Consider the following 17,987-nt stretch of genomic DNA (forward strand, 5'->3'; position numbering starts at 1 on the left):
TGTTTTTACCGTTAACAACCACTGGTGTAATTGTTATCTTGGTCACATATCATTTTGCTATGTTTATATATATCTGTAAAATTTATAGGAGTAAAAAAGTTAGAAAGCTGAATTTTGAATTTTAATAAATATTGCCAGCTTTTATGCTGTTATTTCTTGATTTATCACTTATTATATTTTGACTTTCTATTTTTGGGATAACTAGATGTCCTAGATCTCCTCACCACTAATAATTCTTCCATCCTCTACTATAGTTTTAGTTAAATCGCCATGCAAAGTTTAAGTTGTTGTATATAAATTCTCAGTGCTAAGTACCGAAGTGTTCTGTGATTATCTGTTTTCTCCTTGTGGAATTTTGATTTTTGCCTGAAGTAACAGTTATTTCATTTTTAAAACTTTCCATATGTTGTAACTAATTCTTCCCATACTCTTAGAAGTATAAAATCCCTCTGTATGCAAACAGTATCAGCTAATTTATCTGTTCCGTTTTTGGAGGTGGGGGATAGAGGAAATCATTCCTGAATTCTCCACTTTTCTGCTCCAACCCAGATTGTTTGCTCTTTAGAGCTACTATGCAGCCATTATCGTGAGACTTTGCCATTATTCTGGGAAATCCCTTTGCTTCAGTATTGGTCTCAGTTTCCTGGATCTCAGGTTTTTGTCTCTTTTGGGTTGCTACCTGGTTTTAGTAGTTTTAGTAGAGCACAATTTCTGATAGCTTTCTGAGAGAGACAGAGCACTTGGGAGGTAAGTGTTTTGAAGTTACTATCATTTCTGCCCTTACACCTTATTGGTGATTTGGCTGAGCATGGACTTACAGATTAAAAATAGTTTTCTCAGAATTTTGAAGCATTACCTTATTATTTTCTTAATTTGTATATTACTATTGAGATCCTGTTGGTTAAAAAATTTCCATTTGTCTTGTGTTTAAAAATAAAGAGGGAAGTCTGAAGTGAGAAATACAGACAAAAAGACTTGATACTGCCTGCCTTACAAATGTCCCAAGCCACTTGTGAACTAGTGAGGTTATAGAAGAAAGTCAGTAATTGTGGAGTGGGTTAATAATCGGTTCTGTGCATATTATATCTTCAGGTAGGTAAACTTAATTTTTCACAATGCATAATCTAGCAAGTTACTTTCCTAAGACAAACATGGTGAGTAAAGGCAGTTTCCAATAACAACTGGTATTCATAGCCTCAAGGTTACTTTTTCTGCTGACTCTGGAATTACACCCCTGCTTAAAAGTTATAGCATATCCATAGCACAGCAAACAGTATGAACATCATATTTGCATAGGACCCTCATACTCCTAGGTCCTGTGGGAGTGGCTTGAGGTTATCCAGATGGATACAGCACACATAGTGGGTTTGTATTGCATCTTGGGGAATTCAGTGCTTTTATAATAAGAGCAAGCTTGCTCTTTGTTCCAGAGGGAGACATTACCTCATCTCTCAAGGTTGTTTGATACAAACACAACTCGGAGAATGACCTGTGTAAAAGTGGTCAGGGCCTTGCATTCTACTCATATACCTAGCAAGACATATGGGAATGTGAGGGATCCATGGAGAAGTGTCTCTTCTAACAGTTATGTTCCATCAGGGTATATTAAAGGGACTTACTGCAAACAAAGTAGTTGGGTCACTTTCATGATGATAAGGTATAAAGTAAGTATAATATGGAAAGGAGGAGACCTTCACCTTAGCCTGGATTGTTTGTATTTCTAATGTTTTCAAGTGAAAGTCTTTATTTCTCAGCTTTTCCCCCAATATAATAAAATAGAAAAGATTATCTCAAGCTCTTGTCTTCAATAATCTCTTATTACCTTAGGATTCTTCTTCAAGAGTAACTAATAATACTTGATTTCAGTTTGATTTCAAGTCAAAGCTTTATTAAGGAATATGGGGCTTTGTTAAAACATTGAGTTTAAAATTTTGTGAGAACACATTGTATGTGTGGCTTATTCTTCTTCCCTGGGAACATTACATTTTTTTTTTCTTTATCCCTGACTTTGTGAAAGCTCACGTTATTGTGCACTGATATGGCTGGCTGGCTGCCTGGCTTGCTTGCTTGCTTGCTTTATTTATTTATTTATTTATTTATTTATTTAATTTATTTATTGACTTACTTTAAATCCAGTTTATGGCCATTAAATGGCCACTTTTTCTGGAAACTTGCTTTTTTGGATTAGGGAGTTGTTCTTGCATGGTGCCCTCAAGAGTGCCTCACTTTCGTTTTCTCTGTTTTCCCCCCAGGAACTCAGATACTGAAACCAACCAGATTGATTCTTTTTCTTATCATCATCCCAAGTACTTTTTTTTTCCATTTTATTTATTTATTTTAGAGAGAGGTAGAGAGCGTGAGTGGGGGTGGGCGGGTGGGGACGGGCAGAGAGGGAATGCCAAGCAGACTCTGCACTGAGTGTTGGACCCCCACGTGGGGCTTGATCTCACAACCCTGAGATCATGACCTGAGCTGAAATCAAGAGTAGGATGCTCAACTGACTGAGCCACCCGGGCACCTCATATACCAAGTAATTTTTATCTCCTAGTATAGCTGTTGTACTTTGGGGAGATTTTCTTAATTTATGTAATTTATCTTCTAATCCTTTCTTTGAATTTCTAATTTTATCTATTTCATTTTCAATTTTCAAGCATTTTTTCCCTTGATTTCTGCACCCCCCCTTTTAAGAAAATATTTTGTTCTTCATATCATGAGTATATTATCTTCTCTTACTTTTTGGAGGATATTAATTGTAATTTTTGTTTTGTTTCTTTTTTCTTCTCTGTTATCTGTTTATGTTAGGCTTCTTTATTTGGTCTCCTTCCATATTTGAAACTTTCCTCAATTATTTGGTCATATTTAGGAGAGACATAACAAAGCTGATTGGAAGTTGTAGAACTTAGATCATAACAGGAACCTCCCAAATATCTGTTTCTAGAAATTTTTCTCTGGGGTTGTTCAGTGTCTCTTAGAGAAAAATCTTCTGATCTCTTTGTGGGAAGGAGTTCAGTTATGTCTGCCAGCTGACCTGAACAAGGAGAGGAGCCGGGGGTTGTAGTTGTTGTTTAGAGTGTAAACTTTATTGAATAGCTATTTTCAGTATAGTGTCTCATATGGTTCTCTGATTTAATTCCATGAGTCTCAAATTTCTCTGGTAAAGGTACACTGAATACACTTTTCAGCAAATGCCGAATGGTTGAGTGTTGAAATCAGTGTGAGCCTGAGGCTGGAGCCAGAAATCATCATCATACAATGAAGCTTAGGGACATAAGAATGAATCTGAACTTGAAGAGTTTGAGTTATTATTACAATAATATTAAAATTTTGAGTCGTCACATTTTAAGATTGAACATTACAGTACACAAAGAAATACTTGTCTAGCAGCGTCAGCTGCTTGTTTCAGTGTCACTAAAATGCCTGTTTGTGATGCTAAATACTGAACTTTCAGTGAGAACATAAGTTACAAAACAACAGTTTTTTCAGCAATTTTTATTAACTTTGAACCAATGTTTCTGTTTATACTCTAGTTTTTTCATTGCATTCTACAGAGGTAACAATTACCTTTAGTCCCTTAGTCTTTCTAGGGTTTTATAATATATTCTGGTTTGCTTCTCAATGGTGTCCCCCTCTGGAGACATTTGAGTTTTAACTATTTACTTTTCATCTTTCAAATACTTGTTGATATCTCTTGTTCATTGATGATCTGGTCTCAAAACCTAGGGATCACTAATTGGTACCTACAGGAACATTCCTTGATAACCTTGTAGTATGCAGGGAGGCTTGAGTTTAAAAATAAGAATTACATGATCATTTCAGAATTGTGTGGTTTTGAGCTAGGGTCTTACAGCTATAAAGAATAACATGTTGTAAAAATTTAGTACTTCCCTTCCAGTAGTTTACAATGAAAAGGTGATAGAAGTTGTTCTTTAGTTTGCGGAAAAAAAAATTCTCCTATCCCTGTGGGGGTAAAAAAAAAAAAAGTTGTACTTTAGAACCAGTCTGGAAATCATTCATTACTATAGCCCTAGCAAAGATTTGAAATGTGAGTAAAAATAACTCAGGAACAAATATGTTGACTATAGAGAAGGTAATAAAATTGCCTTAAAAAAACATCGCAGCTCTTATCAAAGTTGTTCTTTGGCTGAGCTATACTTCTCTTTGGGCTCAAAAAACCATTTTCAACTATTATATAATGTCTACCAAGTTCCTTAAGAAAGAATTTAGGAATAGTTAAATGTTTGTGTTCAGACTAATGTCTTTGATATTTTGGACTGGAAATATTTTAGTCTGGAAATATTTTGTTACGTTACTTTAAACTATTTTACATGATGGAGTGGAGTTTGGCCCTTTGTTACATAATGCTTTAAAAACACCAATTTAACAGATACATAAAGCAATAAATTTCTGCATCAGGCATGTAAGTATGAGTATATTAAATGTTTAAAACTATATACATTAGAAGTAAATGCATTAGTGATCTGAAGCAGTAATCACTTAGAACAGTTTAAGAATCTCAGTAATATTCACCATCAAGCATTTGACATCAAAGGCTTGAAATCATTTATATTCAAGATTCATTCATTGATCAATCCAAAGTAAACATTATGGTAAGCAGCTAGGTCCTGTTCATTTCAGAGGATATCAGATGTTATTATGTTAATATATTAAACAATGAGGTGGTTCTTCCTTTTTAAAGCAACACAGCTTTAAAGGTATAACAAGGCATTGTAAAGAACCTCTGTGTTATACTTAAAATTTATAAGTCTTGTACATATATTGTTTGATTTAATCTACAGTAATTTTGGGAGGAAAGTAAAGCTCATAAAGCTGAGCTTCTCCCTATAGTAGACTAAGTGGCCTATTCTACAACTTTCTATCTGCTGCTGCGCTCTGATCCAAGTCTTTGTGGTTCTCTGACTGCCTTCTTCTTTATATGATTGTTATTGGCATTACTATTCTTTTTTGTAACTTCAAAAAAAATTACTTTCCTTTTACTTCTAGAACAAAGGAGTAATGTGTTTGATATAAAATTCTACTAAATATATTTTTTAAAGATCACAAAAGATTGTTTATCATCAAAGGCATAAACTAGCATGAGGTCTACAATGGAAAACATTTTTTTCTTTATTTTTTACATAATTTCTTAAAATTGAAAATGAAAGTTGTCTAAATTATTTAAAATTTTGTCTTATAGATACTATATTTCGAAAGGTGCTATTGTGGATCAACTTGGAGGAGACCTAAATTCCACTCCATTGCACTGGGCCACAAGGTTTAAATTTGCTTCTGGATTTTTTTTCTTTTGGTTCCTTTATTAGTCTATAACTAAACAACTTTTCCTTTTTTAATGATATGCTAAAATGAATGAGAAAACTTATGCTAATAGTTAATATCAACAGTATACTAATATATTGCTACACAGTGTGACCTGCATTGGCAGCAAAGTTTATTGTCCCAAAGTGTCTTTAGGGAATTCACCATGCTGATATTAATCCAGTTAGTTTACGATTGAGTTAAACTTTGGATTTGTAAATGTAATACTTACGCAGCCTCTATATATTTACAATTAAAGAAGTTGCCCAGTTCATGGGACAATTAAGATTATATTTGAATAGGATTAATAGAATATAGTAACTATTTGTTACATATTTAAAGAAGTTATAAGTATCTTTATAAAATTTAAAAGACTCTTATTTCAGTTGAGACTTAAGAACCATAAAATCCTAAGCATGTCTTGACATATACCTATTTTAAGAAATTAAAAAAAAATTGTGTAATCTTTTCTACCATTGCCCTATTTAAGAAAGATCTTTCCAGGAGATCCTGTTTGAAATAACATTATATATTTAAGTGTTTATTCTTTTATGTTTTAGACAAGGTCATCTATCTATGGTTGTGCAACTAATGAAATATGGTGCAGATCCTTCATTAATTGATGGAGAAGGATGTAGCTGTATTCATCTGGCTGCTCAGTTTGGACATACCTCAATTGTTGCTTATCTCATAGCAAAAGGACAGGTAAAAAAAATCACAATGGTGTGGATTTTAATCAGATGTTCTTCATGGTTTAAATGCCTAATATCATTGGTGTTACAAGTGTAACAACCTGATGATATTTAAATAGTATTTTCTGATGGATGAAGAGAACAGATAATATAGTTAGTTTGAGATTGAGGTAATAAATATAGTTAAGTTAAAAATAAGATATTCAAGAACCAGGTAATGATCCATTAAGTTGTATCTTTTATTTCTGAGAATGATAGAGATGAATCCCAGAAAGTAAGAAAATTTAGGTATCTTTTTTTCCCCTTACTTACATCTTTTGAATATAATCTGAATTCATTTAAGCTTATTTGAACATTTTGCTGGTTATTTTCTCTATTAAGTTACTTCTCAGAGTGGGGGATAAATTCTTTAGGATCAGTTTCTCATTTTCTGCTGCATAAAATAATGCTGCTTCTTCATGTCAGAAAACTTCTCATGATTTAAGTGCTTCTTCCTGATTCTTCATGAGTGTGTACTGACTATAATCACATTAAACAGGTACCAGTCTATATATGCCATGTTTTTGTCATAAATGTATTTTGTTGAAATTAATGTCACTCAGTTTTTCTTTCATGTGTTTTCTCTGGTTATACTTAAACATTAGCTTTATGGCTAAGGATCTCATCATAAGAGTAAGATAAATGATTTTAATTCATTGCTGTTAACGTATTTATTTTAAATTTTACGCAGATTTGGAGTTTGAGTAGTATTTATTTTATAAATACTTTAAGATACTTGTTGTTGGCAGTGCCACACAATGACAGTTGTGTGTTGTGCATTATAGTGTAAGAGGCACAGACTGGCTAATTGCTGGAAGAGGGGGGTTATTACCTATTACGGTGTTTACAGACTCCCCCCAAAATCTAATGGCTTTAGAACAGTATCAACCATTTATTACCTTAGCTTGACTGGGCTTGGCTGGGTGGTTCTTTACCTTGTGATAATGGCTGGGGGTTACAGTTATCTGGGGGCTTGACTGGAATGGAGGATGGCTCACTCATACCTTATGCCTTAATAGGAATGTAAAAGGCTGGGTTCAGTTGGAGTGCTGAGATAGCAAGTCCTCTCTTTTACTCCATAGTCTTAGAATTCCTTCTCCATGGTACCCCTGCACATTGTCTTTCTAAGCAGGGAAGTAGACTTCTTCCGTGGTGGGAGCTCCCAAAGGAACAAAAGCAGAAGCAGTCTGCCTTTTTTTTTTTTTTAAGATTTTATTTATTTGACAGAGACACAGCGAGAGAGGGAACACAAGCAGGGGGAGTGGGAGAGGGAGAAGCAGGCTTCCCGCTGAGCGGGGAGCCCAATGCAGGGCTCGATCCCAGGACCCTGAGATCATGACCTGAGCTAAAGGCAGACGCTTAACAACTGAGCCACCCAGGCGCCCCAGCAGTCTGCCTTTTATAAGTCTTATGTCTTGAACTGGCACAGCAACATTTCTGCTCCATTCTGTCAGTTAAAGCAAGTAACTGGGCCAGTTCACGTTCATTGTGGGAACAGATGGGTAGAGCAGCAGGTGAGGTTTGTTGGTGGCCATGTTTGGATACTAGCTGCCACAGGAGATTACTTTCGTTCTCCCAAGTTTCTTTTAGACTGGGGTTTGGAGCAGTAGATGGTGCTGTAACACATGATAGTGTTGTTAGTGGCCTTTTATTTTGCAGGTAAAATTTACAATATGCGTTCACTGTTTCTTTTGTTTTTTTAACTGGGTAAGAGAAGTGGTATAAGTTTTTTGTCTTTTTGTTAGCTTATTGGTTTTGGGGTTTGGATGTTTCAGTAATCTTTTTTAACTCTGGTATAGGATGTTGGCTATAAAATTCTTATGGCACAGGGATTTCTACCTGTCACAGTACCTTTTGTATAATAAATGCACGATGATAATAAATGTCTGGCAATTGGTTTTCTTTTTTATGAGTAAGTTTGTTTTTGTCTTTGTTTTTTTTTTTACTACAAAACTAACATGCTTATTGTAAAATAGTCGAACGTAAGAGAAGAGTATGACTTAGAAAATGAAACTCCACCTCTACCCTTACCCCTCCCCCCCAGAGATCACTTTCTTTAACAGTTTAGTATATTATTTTCCCAGAATTTTTTCCATGTATACACTAATTATAAAAGAAACTCCTCTAGTATTCATCACATCATACTTTGAATGGAGTCCAAAGTCCTTCCCTACAGAAGCACTACAGAACCATGTGTAATCTAGTCTGAGATACCTCACGGGCCCATCTTTTGTCATCTCCCCCTTACGCTGCTTTGACACACCAGTCTTCCTGCTGTTCCTTGAAGAGCCATGCTGTTGTCTTTGGGCCTTTGTGCTTGATCTTATCTGCTTGGTAAATCCTTTCCTTAGTCACACAGTTCTCTTTCTGTCTTATTTCAATCAGATGTTTGCTCAAATCTTGCTAGTTTTGATTAGTTCCCAATTATAAGTAATAATAAAATTAGTATGTTTTTATTTTTTCTTTCTCTTTTTCTTTCTCTTCCCTGTCTTTCACTGACTTTAGTCTATAATATTGTTTTTTTTAGTGTTAACTTTGTTCTGATAGGTATAACTACATTTCTATTACTTGATTTTTCAGCTTTAATATTTAATATTCTTTGACTCATAGCTATTACAGATTAGGTACTTATATTTTCTTTTCAACCTTTTCCATTTTCTCCATTTTTTGTTAATTGTATCAGTTTTACATTCTTAGGGCATATAACATTTCCATTTAGTTTGTCATTCTGTTCTTCACATTTGTTTCATTTTAGTTATACTGTTGAAATATATGTAGTGCTCACTACCAATTCTTTTGGATGATTTTCAGGAGAAAAGGGAAAATGCTAAGTTATGGAGCCCTGTTGATCATGGAATCCCCATAAGCTTTTGATCTGGGCTTGTTAATTCTTCCTAATAGAGAATACCCATACGTCCAGGCTGAACTTGGAAAAGAAGTACCAAGTTTTAAACCCCGACCCAAAGAAAGAAAAGGTTGAATTTCATTTTTCTTTTAGTACTCTAGAGATGTGGCATTATTTTACATTTTTAATTTTACTTATTGATATTTTTTAATACCATCACTTTTTTAAAAAGATATGAAAAAACAACTAAGAAGGAAGAAGAAACTAAAACAAGAATTTACGTGTTTGTTTTAATTGGACATCAAATTTAGTTGGGCTCTCTTAAAATTAGGACCCTGAAGGAAGTAAAATAGTTAGTACTTGACTCATGTAAAGAACGAGGAAGCTTCTCATTTCTGAGATTTTCTTAAAGATTTTTATTGAAAAAAAAAATCAATGTGTATATTGGAAATACTGAGTGAGGTTACATAAGATGTTCCCAACCAAAGTTAACGTAAATCTGTAAATGGATTTATAATGGATAAGGTATAACTTTTGATTACGGTATTCATGATGAGGGACTAAATCTAATGATGTCCAAGGATGTGTGTTCTAGTTTGTCTAATGTACTGGTTCTCAGCATTTTTTCTGCTTCAGTACACTTGGCTAATGTTCACATTTGAGACGTATTCCCATTGGTAATAGTGGCTCACAGAGAACTGCTGTATAGAAGTATAGAGTGTTTTGCAGTGTACTCACTATAACTCTGTCCTCTCTGCACTGACTGGTGTGTTAGATAGATAACACAACTTGGATTAGAACTGCTGCCTTTATATAATCCAGGAATGGGTGATAGGGAAGGGAAGAAGAGGAAACTTATTATCTATTGAATGTCTCTTATGTTCTAGGCTGTGGACTAGGTGCTTTACACACATTATTCCATTTGATCATCACAGGGATCTTATGAAGCCATTATTTATATTTGCATTTTTAGATGAGGAAGTCGAAGCATAGAGAATTAAAGTAATTTTGCCAGTCTTATAGCTGTTAAGTGGCACAGCTAAGAATTCAAAACCATGTCTGTCTTATTCTAAAGCCTATGCCTTTCCCAAACGAGTAGGTAGATAAACATGTCTTTTCACTTAGCAAATGGTTTTTGATCATTTACTCTGCTGGGCCCTGGGAATACAAAGATGAATTTAATATAAGTTCAATCGTCAAAGAACTCCTAGTTAATGAGATAGATGTCTCAGGCATGTAGGATAATTAGTCCAGATTGGAGTTAGGAGAGATAATTTTAGGGAAGTGAAACTGATAGAATCCCTGATGCATCAGGATGTCTTGAAAGGAGATTTAGATAACTAGGGAAGAGTTTTGGTTGACTAGATGGTAGTTTTAATTGTAATGTGTTAAAAAAACTAAGGAAAGCCAGGGGGAAGTGCCATAGGAAAGCAAAAAGTTGGGTAGGAGAAGAAAAATAATCATGGTTTACTACACTATTTTGCTGGGAATAGCATTCATATACATTTATAATAATATAAATATCAAACATTTATAGAACCAAAAATACAATAGATCTCTTGGAAGAATAGAGAGGTGCATTATTTGTGATGGCTCAGGAAGAGTAAAGAGAGAAATTCTCATTTTGCATACTGAAGAGTCTCAGAAGATAATGCCTAAAACTGAAAAATCAGAAAGTAGTAATTCAAGCATCTTATTTTAAGATGTGGAGGGCTAAAAGAGGTGAAAATAGTGGGGAGTAAGGCAGAGAATTGCTTTATCACCACAAATTTTACAGAATTATTTGTCTCTAAAAATGTACGTGCATAACAATAAAAAGCAAACAGACTTTTTTGAGTTTATTGAAAAGATACGTCTTTTTATTCTTTGTTTTGAAATGCCTAGAAATAAACAGGGTTTCATTATTCCCTCTTACCATGAATTAGTATAAATCAGTTTTTCACAGACTTAAATCATTTAACTTATCCTCTGTGGATGAAAGATGAAGAGTAGGTCAAGGTCTTTAAATGCAAAACATTGAAAGGGTGATTAAGGCATCTGAAAAAGGAAATCTATAAATGTGTGTTAATTAAATACATATTTAATGTATAGTCAATTAAATACATGCCCATTAATTAAAATATTTAGTGACAATAGTTTTATTTTAAAAAGTTAAAAAAATTTTTCATAAATCAGCCTTGATTGAGGAGTGTTATATTGGCTTCTCTTGTGATATGTAAATTAGATTTTTCTGAGTAAATTTGGTAGGAACTTAGAAATTTTTACTGTCTGACTTTTTTCTTTTTATTCTATCAGGATGTAGATATGATGGATCAGAATGGAATGACACCTTTAATGTGGGCAGCTTATAGAACACATAGGTATGTAATCATTATAAAATATTTATTCAGATCATTTTCAGCATATTAAAATGTAAAATAAATAATGAGGAAAAGCAGTTAATGTTCTGTTTGTTAATATTTAAAATTCTTATTATGAGTACATAGTATATAATAAATTACCTCTTTGAATATTTGAATCTCTGTGCTTATCTTGACCTTGGTAATTGTAGTATTCTTAATCTATTCCTCTTTTAGCAATTTTTAAGAATGAAAGATGTTACCATATTTTTAAGAACTATTTTTTTCATGTTATTTGTATACTGGCAGGTTTAATATATTAATTAGTAAGTCACCTGAAAACGTTTTTGGAATAATCCAGATTTAAACTTAAAAATTTAATTGTTTAATTATATAGATATTAATGACCTTACTCCCTAATCAAAATTAGAAAATGTCAGGACCAAGTATGCCCTCTTTTGAGGGGCCATACTTTATATGGTGTTGCACATACTTAATACTTCATATTAGAATGTTCTCTCAGTACTGATTATAAGGTTGAGTATAGGTTAGATTAGAAGTGTTCCAAGATGGAATGCAAATGCAACCACAATCAGTTTAGTGTCTGTAATGATTTCTATAATTGAAATTAGGGTTGTTGTTGTTGTTTTTTTTTTTTTTCCTTTTCAGTGTGGATCCAACTAGATTGCTTTTAACATTCAATGTTTCAGTTAACCTTGGTGACAAGTATCACAAAAACACTGCTCTGCATTGGGCAGTACTAGCAGGGAATACCACAGTCATTAGTCTTCTTCTGGAAGCTGGGGCTAATGTTGATGCCCAGAACATCAAGGTAAAAATATCCTGTATTGATTATGCTATGTGAAATGTTAAGATCTTAATTCCTCAGTAAAAAATAGGTTTTTTTCACAGCCTGTCAAAAATGGAAGAAACCTCTTATTTAAGCTCAACCCTTTGCTTCCATGTGAGAATTTCTTTGGAAAGAATGATTTATTTACTTTTGTCTTTCAGTATTGAAGTAATTTTCAGATTTTGATGGCCTTTTCATTAGTGAATTCTTACTGACTTTTGAAAATTAAATTATATAATCCCTATCTTTATAGCTGAATGGAATAGTTTTCTGGTTTCTTTAAGAAGGTCAGTACAGAGAATCACAAGTTTGTAGTTAAACTACATTATGCATAATAATTTTAGTAATTCTTTGACTGGTTATTGTTTTATTTTAAAGGTCAAGACCTTTAAATATGATAGACAGCTTTATGATGTTTATAGGAAAGTCCCCACCTCCCTCAGATGTTGGACTAATCCAGGAAAAGTATACAAAATTATCTAAGAACAAAACACAATTAACATTTACACTCTGAACCATTTAGAAATTTGTAGACATTTTATGAGTACTTCAAAGAAAATTCTATTGGTAGTTTTAAATTTTAAGCATTCTCATTTTTAAAGCTTCAGGATCCACCACGTCTTTCAGGAACTCTTTCTATGAAATGACTTTCAACTTTTAAGTATCATCTTTCAGTAATGTGAATTCATAAATAACTTCGTGCCCTTTGACAAATGTTCTTTAATTTTGACTATAAACCATAGTATTTTCTGAGTCATGTTTCTTAAATTTCTAAGGGATATGTGCTAATTAAATTTGAAAGAGATTTGAGCCACATAATAATCCGAAATGGCAGTCAAAAAGTAGGTTATCTCCTGCTGGATCAGGGCATCTATTTATGTTCCAATGAATAGTTCTTTCTGTATTCGATTACTTTGAGCTTGAGCTACCGAAAATAATACAGCTTAGACTAGCTATATGGAGCCTAATGTATTTAAAATTTTAACCAATTTTTAAAAATGAGTTTAATTAAAAATATTTAGTTAAAAGTAAATATCAAATACCTTGTTGGAAACCATAAGAAATTGAGAAATCCATATCTTTTCTTTCTTTTTAAAATTTCGAGTCCTGGGGTGCCTGGGTGGCTCAGATGGTTAAGCGTCGGCCTTCGGCTTAGGTCATGATCCCAGGGTCCTGGGATCGAGCCCCGCATCAGGCTACCTGCTTGGTGGGGAGCCTGCTTCTTCCTCTCCCTCTACTGTTCCCCCTGCTTGTGCTCTCTTGTGCTCTCTGTCAAATAAATAAATAAAATCTTTAAAAAAAAATTTTCGAGTCCTTTTGTCTCCACCCAAAGTGATCAGAGTGGCCTAATGTCTACCAGTAAATACGAAAAGAGGAAAGTCAATATACCATAGTGCCTGACACATGATGGGCACTCTAAATATTTGTTGACAGACTGAATGAAGATTTATGTAGTCATGAACTTTACCTCTAAGCTAGTTTTCATGACTCTGCTAGTATACCTGTCTGCCACTTCCAAAATTATAGATAGAAACATTTGCTTTTCCAAATGTTTTTAAATAGGAAGCTCAGAAAAGTTCACAACACTGTAATTAGTAAATTAGGCCAACCTCAAGGCCTAAAGGATAAGAAAGAATGAGTTTGACTAAGGCTAACCAAGATCCCCATAAGAAAAAATTAGGGAGCTTACCTTCTGTTTTATAACTGAATTGCTTTAGAGCATTATTTTTCTTCTCTTTGGTACCAGACAACCATTCCTAAAATGATCATGCCCCAGGAATATATTTCAGAATATTTGGCATTAATATTATTGAAAAGGTAGAACCAGTTTTACTGTGGCAAATATTGAGTCTCCCTAGACTGCCAAGAGCCACAGCAATATATTGAAATTACAAGAATGCTAAAAATTGTGACAATATGACTATACAGTTCTGAAATTTGAAGCTAGTAGTATGTATTTTTAGACCATTTAAAAATATCTTTTCTATCCATATAGAATTTACGTAACTTCACTTGGATCATGATCTTTAGGTATTTGAAGTGCAGTTTGTAAATTTAATGTCTTTTCAAATAAATAGTGAACTTCACATTAACCATTGCATAAACTTTTATTAGACTTAGCAGAAGAAATAACCTATAATGAATTTCAACAGAAATGTAATGATAAGAGAGATATTTGAGATGATTTATATGGTTTGAACCTTATATTTTTAGTATTTTGTAGGTTCAGGTGCATGAATTATTTGGTACCAAGATAGGATAAGCTCCAATGTAGCTTTTTATTTACTTACTTTGAGAAAGAGAGCACTCATGAGCAGGGGGAGGGGCAGAGGGAGAGGGATAAGCAGACCGCCTGCTGAGTGGGGAGCCTGATGCGGGGCTCAATCCCAGGACCCTGGGATCATGACCTGAGCCAAAGGCAGGCGCTTAACTGACTGAGCCACCCAGGTGCCCCTCGAATGTAGCTTTCCTAACTAGTGTGGTTCATGTGAATACCTTCCAGAGCTACAATGTCATATAATTATTGTGCATGTAGAACCTTTTTTTTTTCTTGGGAGAGAGAGCACGGGTGAGCATGTGGGGGGGGGTGAGGCACAGAGGGAGAGGGAGAGAGAGAATCTCAAGTGGACTCCTCACTGAGCATGGCTTTGTACTCGGGGCTCGATCCCATGAGCCTGAGATCATGACCTGAACCAAAATCAAGAGTTGGACACTTAACCGACTGAGCCATCCAGGCGCCCCCCAAAGGAAGTTATTTTAAATGTAATTCTCTGGTAGCTTCTGGAGTGACATCATCATCATTGTCATCATCATCATCATTATTATTTTATTTTTTAAATTTATTTTATTTTATTTTTTAAATTGAGGTATAGTTGGCATGCATCATTATGCTAGTTCTAGGTATACAACATAATGATTTGAACATGTTGTGGGATGACCGCCACAGCAGGTCCAGTCAGCATTGTCACCATTACATAGTCACAAAATGTCCTTTTTCCTTATGACAGGAACCCTCAGGGTTTACTCTCTTAGGAACTTTCAGATATACAATAGAGTAGTATTAACTATAGTAACCATGCTGTACATTACATCCCCAGAACTTAACTTATTTTAAAACTAGAAAGTTTGTATGTTTCAACTCCCTTCACTCATTTCACCCACCCCTGACCCCTGCTTCTGGCAACCACTATTCTGTTCTCTGTATTAGTGAGCTTGGTTTTGTTTTGTTTTGTTTTGTTTTTTAGATTCCACGTACAAGTGAGATCATATGGTATTTATCTTCCTCTGACTTATTTGGAGTGACATTATTTTTAAAGGAAATAAAGTCTAAGGAGTTGCTTCAGTTCCTCAGGGAATATTTATACTTTCAGAGTAAAAATAATCTTTTTATCCACACTGGTGGAAAAGTAGATTTTTTTTTTAAATGCACTTTTTATGGAAGTTAAAAGATGAAATAAGTATCAGCTGTTTTTTCTAATGGAATCTGGCATTCCTGATATGCTGCGGTCTAGTCACCACCTTCTAATGGAAACCATTTATTCATTCATTCATTCAACAAATATTAGTGCTGGGGAGTCAAGGTGTTCAAGACAGATGAAGTCCATATTCTCTCAGAATTTACATTGTATTAAGGAAATAGACATTAAATTAATTAAAACATGCGTGTGCATGCACACAGGCACCTGTGGTACAGTGATGAGGGCTGTGAGCGACTTCTGAATACCTCTGAGGAGATGACATTTGCTTTGAGACTTGTCTGATGAAGAAGGGATCAGTTATACAAAGATAATGTGGGAAAAAACTTTCCGTGTAGAGAAGCCTGCAAGTGCAAGTCCCAAGGCCAGGAGCAAGCTTGCCATGTTAGAGGTGCAGAAAATGACAGTCTGGACTGAGTGCAGTGAGCAAAGGAGTGAAGTCACTGAGAGAGCCAGGTGCCAGATCACGCAAGGCCATGATAAGAACTTTAATTATATTCTCAGTCATGAGAAGCAGTTGGAAGGATTTGCGTAGGCTGGCTTTGTAATCTTTGTGTTTTAAATATTTTTAAAAGACTACTTTGGTTCCTGATGGAGAATGCATTGAAGAATTAAGAAAATGGAGGGGATGGTTGAAAATCAGTTAGGCCATTGTAATAAATCAGGCAGGTGATGTTAGTTTAGCCTACGGTTGTAGGAGTAGAGATGGAGAGAAATGAATGGATTTGGAAATGATAGTGTAGAGTAGATTAGATATGAGGGCGAAAGGAAGTCTTGATGACTGAATAAATAAATGTCTTGTGATATATATTGAGGTTGTGAAGACTGAAGGAAGACTTTCTTGGGGCGAGGGTGATAGGAATTGGTTCTATTTTAGTCATATGTAATTTGAGGTGTAGTGCCTTTTAGCTATGTGGAATGGCAGGCTAATTAAGTAAATTTAAATTGCTGTGAATTTCAAAAGGGAAAAATTCATTAATTAAAAACAACCTAGATTCTTTGTCCAGGAATTTGACAAAGTTTATCTATGCCTGTATATTTTTCCATTTTTCATTTTAAGTGTTAAGAAAGAGAGTCTAGTTGATAATCATGAATTATAACAAAGATGTGGTCTGCAAATCTGGATATGGCTGTAAGAGGAGTAAAAGTGGCATTCTTCAAAGAATATGAAAAATTATACTTTGTGTTATAGTTATACAACTGTTAGTTGATCCTTTTTCTTCTAAAATAGCTATTTGCTAAATAAGATTAAACTTGTTTCTTAGAAATCTGTCTTTATATTAGATATTTACCCTTGTATGTTAGTTATTTGAGTAAGGAATTCAATTCTTTTAATATATAAATAAATGATTTTTTTTCCCAAAATAAGATTACTTCAAAATAATTATTTTGATCCTTAGAAGGAACAGGAATGGCCCTATACCTTAGATTAGAAATTCTTAATCTGGGACCTACCAGTGAATTTTGGTTAGGGGGTGGGCCCATAAATTGTTACATAGAAATTACTTGTATCAGTACTTTTGGGGGAGAAGGTCAATGGCTTTCATCAAGTATGACTCAAAAGAATTTAAGAACCATGGCCCCAGATAATAGTTACATGGAATAAATCCAAGTCTTGTGAAGTGATAACAGTAAGGGAAGGAAAAGTGACTTGGGATACTAAGAATTTTTTTTTTTTTTTAATGACCTATGCAGTAATCCCTTTTTATGGTAGCTCTCATTTGTGAATTTTTAAAAAATAGTATTGTACTCCCTTCCACATGTTTTGGTTATACGATAAATTTAGATGAATTGAATTTTGGGAGAACAATTAATCTCTGAGTGCTGCCCAAGCACTTCTAGTTTTTTCTTTCTAAAAATTATCAACATAATTTAGTTTGTGCAGGCTGTAAAATTACTGAGCTTTGTTAATAGATTAAAAGACTCTTACATGGTTTCTTGAAATGAGGTAAGAAACTTTTTTCTAAAAATGGTTTTCTTTACCTCTTAAGTACCCGACCTAAATGGTCTCCGAGAAAGAATTTTCCTTAGTTTTAATAATGAAATTCGATCTCATGCAAAAAGTTATCTTCCACCCTCCACCTTCCATTATGTTTATCTCACCAAAACCTTTGAAAAATTTCTTTTATTACTAGTTACATAGTCTGTAAATACTCCATGATTCTTGTTGTTATTGCTCTTGTTACTATCATTTACTATTTTGGCTGACACATGGAGTAATCAAATATAGACTTAATTCAGCACCCGGGCTTTAGTGTCATTCTTTAAATTAATTGCTTGTTTATTTTACCAGCTGAATAAAAGAACTATACAAAAGCAGTCAGAAGACTAGAGGAGTAGTAGTTGGAAGATTTCTTAAAGCTCCCTCCATCTTTTTATCTAGGCAATCCTTAGGTGTCACATGGCCCTCTAGTGGAAGGGATGCTCAGCTGG

General features: G+C 34.2%; 1 protein-coding gene across 2 annotated transcripts in view; it reads left to right on the top strand.

Moving 5' to 3' along the window:
- Positions 1-17,987, top strand: part of ZDHHC17 (zDHHC palmitoyltransferase 17) — a 92,286-nt gene that overhangs the window by 34,894 nt on the left and 39,405 nt on the right. For both annotated transcript variants that reach the window (XM_036080845.2, XM_078076336.1), the window contains 4 exons: positions 5,195-5,272; positions 5,874-6,018; positions 11,185-11,249; positions 11,898-12,060. In XM_036080845.2, the coding sequence (XP_035936738.1) occupies positions 5,195-5,272; positions 5,874-6,018; positions 11,185-11,249; positions 11,898-12,060 (451 nt within the window). The remainder of the gene's footprint in view (positions 1-5,194; positions 5,273-5,873; positions 6,019-11,184; positions 11,250-11,897; positions 12,061-17,987) is intronic.

The sequence above is a fragment of the Halichoerus grypus genome, chromosome 6 (assembly GCF_964656455.1).
Source record: "Halichoerus grypus chromosome 6, mHalGry1.hap1.1, whole genome shotgun sequence".
NCBI lineage: Eukaryota > Metazoa > Chordata > Mammalia > Carnivora > Phocidae > Halichoerus > Halichoerus grypus.